The sequence below is a fragment of the Paralichthys olivaceus genome, chromosome 5, assembly GCF_024713975.1.
Source record: "Paralichthys olivaceus isolate ysfri-2021 chromosome 5, ASM2471397v2, whole genome shotgun sequence".
NCBI classification, from domain to species: Eukaryota; Metazoa; Chordata; class Actinopteri; order Pleuronectiformes; family Paralichthyidae; genus Paralichthys; species Paralichthys olivaceus.
Genome location: NC_091097.1, coordinates 6,113,939 through 6,127,658, shown reverse-complemented (window position 1 = coordinate 6,127,658; position 13,720 = coordinate 6,113,939). Strand labels below are relative to the sequence as shown.

The window sequence follows — 13,720 nt, the reverse complement described above, 5'->3', positions numbered from 1 at the left end:
CCCGAGACTGAGTGGGATCAGAATTTTTTGTTACATCATAAGCAAGGTTACGTAGATCATGGGAAGAGGAAAAAATTAGAAAAAAGGAATATTGTGAAAGCAAATATGTGGAGCCTCTGTGAACACAGTCAGAAAGTGACACATGCAGTGAGTAATACATGTACAAATTCAGATCCTCTCTCTGAGAGAAATTATATGTTCAGAATAACACAAACTTAATATACGTGGACAACAATGTGCATGTATATGCATATTTCTACTAGTATCTTATAATATTACCCCACTAAATAAATCAAGTATTATTATTATCATTATTATTATTATTAGTGGTAGTATTAGTAGTAGTAATTGTAGTAGTAGTATAAGTATCATCACTTCTAGTGGTAGTATTGCTGTCATTATTATTATCATAATTAAACTTTCTTAATAAAAAAAACTTTATTAATAATAAATAATAGAATATAAGTTTCAACATCAACATTAAATTAATGTATTGCAATGTGCCCTTTCTGCCCGTGTGCTGAAACTCTTTTTGAAGACTTTTTTTTATAATTATAACACACTGACGAAAGACAAGACCACAAAAACCATGACAAAAAGTACATGGTATTATAATGACTAGTAGAGCATTGATTTTAAGGCTCTTTTAATTTTTTTAAAAGCTTTACATGGCTTGGCGCCCTGATATCTCTCTGAACTTCTCTGCCCCCTTTCCATCCCCAGGTCCCTTAGATCCTCAGACCAACTGCTCCTGGCTGTCGGCCTTTTTCTAGGGTCAGGGTTAGGAGCATGAATTGGGCTTAATGGTAAGGGTGATCGTTGTTTGCTGAAGCGGCCCCAAACAGCTCACCACTTCCAATTCAGTGCTCACCCTCTGTTGAGAGATTTAAATTGAAGACCCACCTGTTCTCTCTTTTGATTGCCCTTAAATATGTCTTATTTATCTTTACCTTATTTATTTCGAGCTTGTTCACTCTATCTGTTTGTCAAAGCATTTGAATTGTGGATGCACTCTAAGCTTATTGGGTGGCTTTTACTATTTTATAATTTGTTTTTACCTTTTCTATTCTATTTGTTGAGTTATTTTAATCTCTTATTCTATTGTTATTTTATTGTACAGCACCTTGGTCAAAGACATTTATAAAAAAAACTGCTTTTTAAAAAATATTCCTGACACTTAAAGGTACAGTGTGTAGAATTTTGTGATATCTAGTGTTGAAATTGCATGTTGCAGCTGAACACCCCTCACCTCACCCTCTCCATCCAAACATGAAAAAGAACCTGTGGTAGCCTTTAATTGTCATAAAAACTCAAAAGGTGTTTAGGTTGTCCAGTCTGGACTCATGTAAAAAACATGGCGGCCTCCGTAGAGAGGGTCCCCTCGATCTAAATATAAAGTATTTGAATATAAAGGGCCTTTTCTGTGGTAAAGAAAACTACAATTTAGATGAAATTCATGAGAATTATTCTACATTAAATTTCTGCCAATAGTTCCCTTTCACCTAAATCTCACACACTGGACCTTAAAGTATTGTATGTTACTAATTACTTGCTGATGTCTTCTTGACTCTTGCTGGTTTAATATCGCAAATATTAATATTCCATTGTGGGACAAATTGGGGACTTCTTATCTTATCTTATGAATAGACTTGAGTAGATTTGATTTGATGTGACTATATTAAGGGTATATATTTAATTTAGTCATCGGAATCGACCACCTTGTTAAATTCTAGTGTACTTTTAGGTTCCCTGTTGTAATTCCTACTGTAAACACTCGGTGGCGCGCTTCCGGCTCTGATCTATTGGACGACGTGGTGACGCTATACGCGACTGGGGGCGCGGTCTGAGACGGACCCAGCGTGTGTCCAATCAGATGCGACAATTCGGGCTGTAAATTCTGTCACGGGCCAATCAGTTTGTGAGAAAGGTGGGGGGGGGGGCTCGGTTTGATTCGGCCTCCTTCGGCACCGTAGACACGTCGGAAAGAAACGATCCTCCGCCGAAGTTCCTGGGGGGCGAGTGAAGGGATCCGGGCGAACCAGTGGAGAGGGGCCAGGATTCACTCATCATCCACCCAGAGCGCCGGTGACACGAGGTCTGGAGCATTTCACCTCATCGTGAGTCATATTCTCTCGCTAGCGTTAGCCGCCTAGCCGCGGTTCCGCAAGTGAGCAGCTTACGCTACTTGGCTAGTAGCTACCTAGCTAGCTGGGTTAGCGCAGGCTCGCATGAGCTCATTGATTGTTCCAGTCCGCCTCCATTGCTCGGTGAGCTCTGCCAGACCCCCGCCAGCTCACCGACCGGAGGCAACGCGCATTCGATCAGCGGCTGTTTAACGAGTCCGTGTCTGTTTTGTCTGTGCTCTTCAAACCCAAGGTGCTGCGCGGAAAACCAAGGTCTCCACCGCCCGAGAACGTCAGAAAATAAAGAAAATGGCGGAGCCGGACAAATTAAACATCGACTCTATAATTCAGCGTCTCTTGGAAGGTGAGGAAGACCAGACCCAGTGTGCGGCTCCGTCCGCCGCTTAGACAATGATTTATCTCTGCTGTGGGGAAATGTGTATTTTTATGGACCAGGTAAGTGGGTTAAAGTTAAAGGCGGCCACGTTAGGTTGAGGCAGGCTACTTGTCACTGGTTGGGTTTGGATGAAAGGTTGAAGTAAAATCAAGCCCTCTGGTTCCACATTTAGTTTGTTATATTAGGTGATTTTCTGAAGCTCACTCGTTAATGTCTCTTTTCAACAGAGATGCACTTGTTTGGTGTTACACTAATTCTGGGGAAGTGGGGGGCGTTACATCACTGGTACTTCTGATGCCAATGCTCAGCCATTACTGGCTTTTTGTTTTTTTTTTGATTCATTCATCAGCCAGATTTCTTGTATTTCAACTCAGAGAAATCCCCACTCTGAAAAACTCTTACAGTGAGGGATTCTATTTGTGGCTTGTACATGTTTACTTTCATTGGTACTTGTTTACTGAGAGAACAGCCTTGCTAAGTAGATCTTCTCCCCTTCCCCAAGAGGGCTTCTCAGTTACTTGGGTAGTCTGCCCTGTGTTGTGCTCACTGTTCCTGTTGCATCGTGCCAGGATCTGATTACAATTATACAGCCACAACTTTCCCCCAGAGTGACTTAAAGAGGTGTAAGAACAAAGATGCTCTGAGTGGCACATGTTAGCTCTAATATCATGTGAAACCTTCGGTCATCTTTCGCTACGGTTTAAAGCGAGACGTGAACTGCTTATATGAATTCTTGCTGCTGTAAAGCAGTGTCAAGGTCCTGTGGTGGGAAAACATAAATATGTACAGTAGAGCTGTTGTAAAACATGTTTCGTGTGGATAATTCAAGTTGCGAGCAAATGTTGTGGAATGGTTTTGACGTGCAAACGTTTTAAGGCAGATTCGGAGTGATTGTGATATGGTGACCCTACAAGTTCAACACAAACCATTCCTACGTAGAGAGTTTTAAATGTCCAACTGTGTAGAGTCTGTGGAGACAGATTTGTTATGGTTGGGGTTCTGAGTGTATGAGGGAAAACAGGGCTGTTTTATCTTCACATCCACATGATGGTTGTGTAACTGGAGGCCTGAGGACAATAAACAGAAGCATTAAATCTCTTCAGACTCATCTGTACAGTTCATCTAAAGAGCATTTGAAATAAGAGCGTGACCTCTGTAGTTGTCCTTGCAAGGCAGGTGTGCTGGGAGTGTAAATTCTGCCCGATTCACACACGCATGTACGTGTTTCTCCAGAACTGTTCTTTGTGGGATTTTTACAGGAGCAGCATTGTGTTTGTTGGCTACAGATCCAAATTGCACATTACATTTCCGTATCAGAATATGGTCAGTAACTAAGGAGTGTAGGGTATAGAGAATTTCCCCAGACATAGCTCTTATAATAAATGTGACCGGAGCCCCCTGTTTTTTTCCCCATCTTAAGTATAGACTGCGTGTGATTGGCCTAAGCTGAGCTGGTGGAGGTGATTGGGATTATTGACAAATATGCGTGTGCACTCATAGTGCCTACATGGAGTTTGACTTTGACTGCAAACCATGCTGGAGTGTTTTGTACATGGACTGTTATAGTCAGGTTTGTGATAAGGTTGTCTGCCAAACATAGAAGAAGACAAACAAGCCTGATAATGGCAGTATTTATATCCTCTTATGTAACTCACTTGACCTTTTTTCAGCATTAGCGGTTTTATTACTGAGAATAACCACTAGCCAGTTAATGTTACTGTTATGTTGATCCACTTTAAGACTACAGCAGACTCAAGAATAGCCGTCCCACTGCAGGTGCCACGTCAAGAGGTAGGAAATCGAGCTGCTGCTGTGAAATAATTTTCCAATGTGGACACCGAGGTAACCCCCTGCTTGCTGACCAAACCAATTAAATGTGCTTGGATAATGAGTAGTTTCAATAGGATTACACCTAGAGTTAACTGTAAGGAGTGAGAGTTGTTAATAGCATGTCCAAAGAACATGGCATCACATAAGCCCGAGCAGAACGCCCAACAGAGTCGGGAGTACTGGACCAAACTGTTGATTACAGCACCCCTGCAACCGCGACAGCTTTTCTGTCGTGCCGGTCCAGCTCTTTGTTTTCCGTCCCCTGATCAGCGCAATGGAAAGCCTTTTGTCTGTACCCCGCATGATAAGCTCACTGTTGCCCACTGGCTATGTGGCTAACTTTGGAGTAAGCTCTGTCAGGGCTTAGCCATCTGTAATCCAGGTTAAAGTGACATGCAGCACTGCAGTATTTATTCCTACTTTTCACTTTTTAGGACCTTGCTTTTCGGTGTCACGTCAGGATAAGCCACTTTTCCTCACCCATTTGTCTATTTCTACTCTCACCCTCCCTCTCCCAAGTGCTTTGCAAGCACTATTAAGACAGATGCGATTGCATTTGCTATTTAAACAACATAGACACGGGATGGGAAAATGGCTACTGTGTCAGTCTGAAACTAGCAAACACATTTACGTTGCTTGGGGTGATAGCCCTGAGGGTCAGCTGCTCTGTGTGTAACACAAGAAGTAATCTGTGACCTCCTCCAATCATGGCTTAAAAACACATTCTGTACCTCTGTTTACAAGAACATTTTCTTATACTGAAATTATCTTTACTATTATCTCTTGTGTTCAGAGTTTTCACATGTGATTCACTCCTCCCTTGGCCAAATGATGGGAAACATGGGACTTCACTTTATGGCAACAAATTCTTTCAATATTTAAAAAATAATCACATTGTTCCGTAGTGTTAATTATCACAATAAAAGTTTCAATACGTTGATAAAAAAAAATCCTCCCGAGTGAAGATTGTGGTTATACACTTTTTTAAATAAGCAGAGAATGATAAACAGAAAAACATTTTACATGTCTGAGGTTGGCTCATTATGTTTGCATACACACGTCATTGTACATAAGATTCATATATATTCTTACATGCTATTCGTAAATTATATTGTGATAGGTGTACAAGTAACTTTTTTTCCTTATGAAAACTATTGACTCGTGTCTGGAAAGCTGCCTGATCCTTTTAATAAATCTTTCATTGAGTATGTCAAGATTGATGGATTTACACAGTTGTCTTTGAAGACACGTTGAACAACGAAACAGCATGTTAGAATCCAGTCTGGTGATGGTATTGTGGTTATTTTGCTCATGTTTTGTTATAAAAGTGATATGAACTTAAACTGAACCTGGACACGGTGGCACTGCTCTGTTTGTTCAACTAGAGTCTCTTGTTTGTGGATGGATAACCACTGTGAGCAACTGTGATCTCAGTTTTGACCAAGAAGCAGTTCAGACACAATTTTGCAGCTTTCCCTTGAATAGCACCAAGTTACATCATATATTACATACATACTGTATGTATTGAAGAGAAACCCAATAGTTTTCACAACGAGCAATTATCTGGCAAATTTTGAGAGAAAAAACTCTGAATGCTGAAAAAAACGGTTGTGAATCTCATCTATTTTTGCTGTTTTGCTTTACTTGTTAACATTCAAATGCCTGTGTCTCTGTTAACCTGTGAACATCTGTTTAATCCATTTCATAAACCTATTTGAGGGATCTCTGTTTACGAATCACCGAGATAGTCAGAGGCAGCCTGTCACCGCTGTACGTACATTAACCATTCAGTAGCCTGTGTAGTATTGGTGGGGTGGGAAGGAGACTCCTCATTGGTCACTCGTGCAGTTTATGTCAGGAGGTGCTCTGCAATCATGCAGCAGACGTAGGAATAGAAGTGCAATTGAGCCTTTCAATGTTACAAACAACCCCAAATCCATCTCCACCAGCAGTGGTCTTACACAAGGCCACACACAGCATCACATTCACACCCAGTGGGCAAATATTTTGAAGTACCAGCTTCATATATCGACGGTTTATTGATATGGTAAATGGTTTATATAGCTTTACTAGTCATTAGTACAGTTTTACATCTAACACAGATTTACATGCACACACACATTCATACAGTGAATCTATGTACAGCACTTTGCTCTATGAGCTAGAGGATGACCGCTCTGAGCCACAGCTGCTTGTTGTATGTGTACCTTTTAAGACAGAAATTCAGTCAGGTTATTAACTTATGTTTCATGTTCAAGACCTGATCATTTGTGTGACTCTATTCAGTGCGTGTGTGAGTTCTACGTGTAAACAGCGAGACAGGGAGAGACTTGATAGACCTGCTCAGTTCTTCAGATTGTATCAGTGAACCTCTCTGGAACAGAAAGTGTTTGTTATATCTGTGTTGCTCAGCAGACTATATCAAGAGTGTACTAATTATATGTATGCATTGCCTTTGCTGCAGCTACGTGAGCCAGAAGGGGGAAGTGGGTTTCATGTTTTCTACCTAGCTTCGATTTAAAGCGCCACTTCAGCAGAACATTTTGCCTTTGAGGCTCGTATCAGTCTAGTTTCCACTGGTCAGGTTTTGTCAGATGTTGCATCTCTCTGCATGCGACACTAGCACGTTGTGGTTTGATGAACAGTGAAAAGGGGAAGCTTGTGTGACAGTGTATGGTTTCCAAAATAACAGACTGCAGTCTTACCTCTGAATTATATGGTTACCTGCTCAAGTTGCGTTTGGAGTGGACGGCTCACGGAATTCACTAGCATTTGGCTGGTGGGAGGTGTTAACTCTCCAGTCTGGTGGTCAGGCTCAAAATCTCAGCTTCAGATTTCATTGCTATTCTTTGTCAGTCTTTCTTACAGCTCTGACCATCGGTGTGTCTTTATTGTGCCTCCAATAAACCATGTCTCTTTTTTTTCAGTCAAGGGCTCTCGGCCTGGGAAGAATGTTCAGCTGACAGAAAGCGAGATCCGTGGCCTTTGCCTCAAATCCCGTGAAATCTTCCTGAGTCAGCCAATCCTGCTTGAACTAGAGGCACCCCTCAAAATCTGTGGTGAGTTGTAGTTGTCAGTGAGTATCAGTGAAGCTTTAAGTCAGAAATATCAAGAATAAGAGGCTGCTCTGGAGTCAGACTCTGATGCATGGCATGATGGTCATCGTGTGAGGTTTTGTTCATGATTTGCCTGACCGTTTTATCATCTGTTATTACCACATGAATCACTTGCGACTGTGTCGACTGTGTCGACTCTGCATGTGGAACCAACTACACCCAGCAGCAAAGTATGGCTTTTTAATGATTTTTCTCTGCTGCCCCCTGCAGGTGATGTCCACGGCCAGTACTATGATCTGCTCCGACTGTTTGAGTATGGAGGCTTCCCCCCAGAAAGCAACTACCTGTTCCTGGGTGACTACGTAGACAGAGGGAAGCAGTCACTGGAGACTATATGCCTGCTTCTAGCGTACAAGATTAAATACCCAGAGAACTTTTTCCTGCTGCGCGGCAACCATGAATGCGCTTCTATTAATCGAATCTACGGCTTCTACGATGAGTGTAAGCGCACAGAACCTGTTGTTAGAATAAAACATACATTTAAAATCTGTTAATCATCACTAAATTCTTTTTTTCTCCTTTTGTTAAAAGGTAAGCGACGGTATAACATTAAGCTGTGGAAGACCTTCACAGATTGCTTCAACTGTTTACCTGTGGCTGCCATCGTAGATGAGAAAATCTTCTGTTGTCATGGAGGTTGGTCTTGTTAATATAAGATGCAGTGAAGCCCACATTAGCTAATGAGAACCAGACTAAGTGTGTGTTTCGTGCATGTCCTTGTTACAGGTCTCTCTCCCGATCTCCAGTCGATGGAGCAGATCCGAAGAGTAATGCGACCCACAGACGTGCCTGACCAGGGTCTTCTGTGTGACCTGCTGTGGGCCGATCCAGACAAAGATGTGCTGGGCTGGGGGGAAAACGACCGCGGTGTCTCCTTCACATTTGGGGCAGATGTGGTGGCCAAATTTTTGCACAAACACGACATGGACCTAATATGCAGGGCACATCAGGTATGTTTATGATTTCCTGTGTAGAGATTAAAAGCCTTAGTAAGGAATTTGATTTTCTGTAGAAATGAACAAAAGTGCAGGTGGTTAAATCAAGTCCCTAAAGTGTGATATTCTGTACAATCTAAATAGCACTCAGAGGTTATTCCTCCCAGGACTCCAGAGCGCGACCATTTTGGTCACGTTTGAGAGGTGCAACTAAAAATTTTCCTTGACGGCTGCCAAAAGCCCTTCCTCTACTAGCTGCAGCAAATCAGTCCTAAATATGCCAGATTTTTTTTTCCATCAAGATCCATGACCTGTTTACTGGGAAACTGGTGAAAGGTCAAAAGACATTACCTGCATCTGCCCCTGATCTGGATCCACACCAAAATTGAATGGGTTCTTTCCTGACCCATACTGCATCCTTCCACCTTGTGTGGTAATCCATCTTGTAGCTATTGTGTAGTGTTGCTAAAGGACACACAAACAAATACAGATGAAAACAGGATGTCCTTGGTGGTGGCAATAAGCTATACAGTGACATCTAGTGGTATTTAAGATCATGTCCTTCTTCTAAATAATCTGAGAATCTTAATCTTCTCAAAACCACCTGGACCAAAAATGGAACCAACAATCCAAGCGACAGACAAACATATTTGTTTGTTTTGCTTCTTATTCATTACACTGTGTGTAGTATTGACTTCTTCATCTCCATCCTCAGGTCGTAGAAGACGGTTATGAGTTTTTCGCAAAGAGGCAGCTCGTCACCTTATTCTCGGCTCCTAACTACTGTGGAGAGTTTGACAACGCTGGTGCCATGATGAGTGTGGATGAGACGCTCATGTGCTCCTTCCAGGTCTGTGTGTTGAGTGACTGTATTGTTGTGTGAATATCGCTGTGTTTCTGTGTGGGTTGTGTGCAGGCTGAGAAAACAAATCTCCTTGGGGAAATTAAAGGGTTATCGTATCTTCAAATGGAGCGTGTGCTAATACTCCTCATTGTGTAATGAACCTAATTTGCTTGGCATGTTTCCCCTTTTCAAAGCTTGTATCTGTTTCACGTCTTATCTTGTTTACCTTTATTGTACAACATGAATACTGAAATACTGGTATATCTCTACCTGAAGTGAATTCATGTGAACCTAATCGTTGCTCTTTGTCTCTCACAGATTCTGAAACCAGCAGATAAGAAATTGTATCCTTATGGCGGAGGGGGAGGAATGGGATCTGGGAGACCGGTCACTCCGCCGCGAAATTCAGCCAAGGCCGCCAAGGCCAAGAAATAACACCCACTGGGTTCTCCTCCAACAACCTGCCACCCCCCTGTCGGCCCAGTGCTCTTTTTTTCCCCTCTACCTCCCAAACTTGTTTCTCCCTCGTCACCAAACAGCAACAAAAGCAAACAAGTGTCCAGGGTTCAATCATATTTCTTCTCTCTAAAACTATTTTTAACAGTTTGTTTGGCTGTTTGCGTGTAATTCCTTGTGTGCGGATGTGTATAAAAAGTGCGACTGATACAGAAGTAATTTCTATATTCTGTATATGCGTTATTTTTTTCTTCCTTCAGTAGGCTACCCTCTGTTGTTTCCTGTCATTTTGTAGAGGTTGGTTGGAGCCTATCTATGATGTAAATTCAAACCTGGGTGCAGGCGGAGAGGAAGGGGGAAGAGAAAGGAGCCTTGGCTGTTTATGTTAAGGCCCTGCACTGTTTAATGCTAAACACAAGCTTTTGTACATCCTGTTTCAGAGGTCTGTGTGTGTGTCTATGTGATGGGGTTGGGCAGGGAGGGCACAAGGGTGGGCACGGGGCAGGTGGAGTAAAACAGAAATGGCACATAAAACACACTGGGTGCACAGGTGGAAATATGTGCAGGTGAATCCATGAGACATGTTATTTCTTTCTTTTTCTTTTCCTTTTAGAAAACTGATTTGAGAACAGTCATGGATGTGAAATGGTTTTGCTTCTGTTGTAGATATATGAAACCGACATGGTTTAATTCTTTTTCTTCTTCTTTGGTTTTTAGTTCACTGAAAGTTAAGATGAATAAAAATAACCATTTATTTTAATTATTCTACCACGCTGATCACTCTGTGTTTGCCATTGCTTCCAAGGTCGAAAGTGTCATTTTTGGCCCCAGTTTACCTGCAGTTGAAACAAAAGGGCAATTCACATGTTTAGAAACCCAAGGAAAGCTCTTTCACTGAGCTGCTGCTGCTAATGGCCTCGTAAATACCATGTGAGATCTGACATCTCTCAGTTATCTGGCATTTATTCTGCTCTCAACTTAAACATAGTGCTGTATACTCTAGATGCCTACTGAGGAGAAAATGGCTTAAAGCTTCTTTCTTTATTTAGTTTTCAAAAGGAGATGAGATGGTGAATCACTTCAGTCAAGTCCTTTTCATTTGACAAAAGAATGGGCTTGTTTAACCATAAAGCCACAGCAAACCAGGGGGATGCATACACGATAGAACAATGTGGAAGTGAAGACTTGTTGGCACAGCCCTTTAAATCTGATGGAGAATCTGAGCCCAAACATTCCCCTGTGATTATATCTCAAAGTTTTGGATTCAGTGCCAGATGATTCCCTGACAAAAAGCTCCTGCTGCTCAGCAATTAAATAAGTTTGATGTTGCGTAGGATCGCTGTGTAAAATACTCGCTTTTAACAACATCATTCTCTTTCAGCAGCTCAGATGCACACAGATCAAGTACACCCAAGACAACTGAACCCTCAGACATCACTTTCCTTGATTCAAAGCAGACTCATGAAGATTTTAAGCTTTATCTCTCCATCACTTTATGTCACGTTCTCCATTTTGCAGCCCCTTTAACTTCAGCTGGCGTACAGGGTTTTGCCAGTGAAAGCAGTCCATAGGTCAGCACAGGCTGTTGCAACTGGTGGGAAAAAAAAAAGTGTCTCACTGCTCATTTATAGTTACCCAAACACCCCCTCCCCTTCCCATCATTACATAATTGGTCTGTCTTTTATTTGCCTGCTGTCTGTCCTCACTCTTCAGCCCTCTGTCCAAGCGTAAACACACAGGCTCACAGTAATCGTTGATCAAGCTGAGCGTGGTGCACGAGTGCAGACTTTAGCAGAGGGTATTGAAGATGTAGTTCAAGCTTCACCTCCATTTTCTCTGCCAGACGTTTTCACCTCAGTACCTCAGAAACGAAATGTTTTTTTTTTCTTAAAGAAATTATTGTAAGTAATGTAATAAATTACAAAGTAAGGAATCCTGCTGTGCTTTCTAACACAATTAACATTAAGCGTTGCGTCGGTTGTTGTGTCAGGGTGGGGCGGGCGAAGACAACATTATTGGAAATCGTAATCAATTTACATCCAGTTAGATCAACTCAGGAAGTGATATTCACATGAAAATGAAGTTCAGTGGTGAGATTAGTTCAGTATAGTATGAATAAAACACATGCTTTAAACACCAGTATAACAGATAAGTCAGATGACCGCAGATTTTAAAATGAATGAAAAATACATTTAAACGAGCTCAGCCCAGTCTTGACGCACTGGTTAACCTTCACAGTGATCTGTTGCTTTGACGCTATTTTCTTTTTACATTGTTAATGATGCAGACTCACCATTCTTGTATTAAGTTACATATCACATATGTTGTTTAAGAAAATGTACAGAAATGTCGGGTATTAAATTCTGGTAGCATAAGTCAATGTTAATATAAGGCCTGAGCATTATGATGTGGAGATGATCTCCACTGGGGAGACATTGTCGTCAATAATTTAAAATAATGAGTGACTCATGCAGGTGTTAATATAGTGCTATAAAAGATGGAACGTCTCTGAATAAAAGTTCCAATAAATGCCACTTCCATTCCCATTTTCATAGCTGTATAACCTCTGCTTTATTATTTTTTCATTTCTACATTTACTGTTATCACCAGTAATCTGCTTTTAATCACCTTTTTTCATATTTTTACTTACTAAATTTAATGCTAGACACTGCAAAGCTTATAGTGTAGGGTTTTTTTAATCAATCAGGGATGTTTTGCACCAGGCACTGTCACTGGTTAGATAATATGAAATGATTAGGTTATTACAACTAACAGAAAAAAGGAAACAGCAGAAGTTAACAGTATTTTTTATTTGATTTCATAACAATCACAAATTGTCTCTGTTACATGGTAGAAATAAAAACATAGAATTTGTACATCTGTGTCCGCTTTTCTTTTTCAGTGAAAGAGCCATCGCCTGGGTGGGACTTGAAGTCATTTCCCAACAACAACTTTCTCCTTTGGTTTTGCATAGGCTGCCTCTACTGTCTGATAAACATCAGTGTATTATAATATAGATTCAAGGATTTATCATTTGTCACATGCACAGAGATTTGAGGCAAAACCTGCAGTGAAATGTGAAGGGTGTTCTGTTTCTGTAACAATAAACAGTAAATAGATGAAATAAGGATCAATATTGTTAGAGAAATTAAATATCTACAAATTTTAAAGTTATTTTCCATTTTTCAGGTGGATTGTTGAAGTGAGGTGTGTGTGTTGAAGGTCTGGATTCCCTGAGGGTAGACACTCCTTCAGTCATATAGTGCATGTGTGTGTACTGATGTATTTCTCAGATGTGTCCTGCTTAGATGCCACATCACCTTTATCCAATCAAAAAGAATCTGTCAGATAAACATGCTTGGAGTAAACTGGTCCATAAAGAGTAAAACTAACTAAGGGAAGACAGTTTGTCTCCATTCATGCTCCCAGCGTCTTCCTATATATAAGTGAGGCTCGAGCAGGAGCTGGGCAGCATGTCTGTCCTTGCACTCTTTATCTGTTCACTTTGGCTTATCTCTTATGGTTTTCTGTCACTCGCTGGGATACAAAAATTCAAAGCATGCTCTGAGAAAGTCTCTGAGGCAATGAGCCTAAAACAGCAGCTTAAAAACATGTTAATAAGTGACTCTAAACTGGGCATCAGTTCATTGCTTTCCTGTAAAATGCAGCCAGAACAAAACATACATTGTTTTATGCAGCCCTTCACCAGTTGTATGCGACAGAATGAAGAATGAAAAAATAAGTTGATGAATTTGCATTACTTTTTATAAAGTACTTGCTAAAATGTGGCAAAAGTTTCTCATGAAACATCTGTAACATTCACATCAGGCGGCTGAGAGTTGCCAGTGGTGGCTGAGAGTTGCCAGTGGTGTCTGATAGTTGCTGCTGATTTATGACAACGAAGCCTGAAGAACTTCCTCCATTGTGAAGTCACCACCCACCAGCTCGTAAATCATCCTGCTGATTTATGAATCAGACTCATGTATGAGTCTTCATCAGGCGGCAACGTTAGATCACCA

At 41.1% G+C, this 13,720-nt stretch overlaps 1 protein-coding gene across 2 annotated transcripts; it reads left to right on the top strand.

The window, feature by feature from the left end:
• Positions 1 to 1,925: 1,925 nt before the first annotated feature.
• ppp1caa (protein phosphatase 1, catalytic subunit, alpha isozyme a) lies at positions 1,926 to 10,461 on the top strand. Of its 2 annotated transcripts, none has more exons than XM_020094599.2 (8): positions 1,926 to 2,117; positions 2,377 to 2,487; positions 7,278 to 7,409; positions 7,677 to 7,907; positions 7,998 to 8,102; positions 8,193 to 8,416; positions 9,117 to 9,251; positions 9,564 to 10,461. In XM_020094599.2, exons 2-8 carry the CDS (start codon positions 2,433 to 2,435, stop codon positions 9,678 to 9,680), a joined length of 999 nt encoding a protein of 332 aa, XP_019950158.1. In that variant the 5' UTR covers positions 1,926 to 2,117; positions 2,377 to 2,432; the 3' UTR covers positions 9,681 to 10,461. The 2 variants fall into 2 exon arrangements, with proteins under 2 accessions (XP_019950158.1, XP_019950159.1); XM_020094600.2 differs by having other exon boundaries at positions 1,936 to 2,095.
• The last annotated feature ends 3,259 nt before the right edge of the window (positions 10,462 to 13,720 follow it).

What these genes read in the sequence shown, in the direction of transcription:
- ppp1caa (XM_020094599.2), top strand. Translation starts at nt 2,433, where the DNA reads ATGGCGGAGCCGGACAAATTAAACATCGACTCTATAATTCAGCGTCTC. An exon ending in AATTCAGCGTCTCTTGGAAG is followed by an intron (nt 2,488 to 7,277) that starts GTGAGGAAGACC and finishes CTTTTTTTTCAG; the next exon opens with TCAAGGGCTCTCGGCCTGGG. An exon ending in TAATATGCAGGGCACATCAG is followed by an intron (nt 8,417 to 9,116) that starts GTATGTTTATGA and finishes CTCCATCCTCAG; the next exon opens with GTCGTAGAAGACGGTTATGA.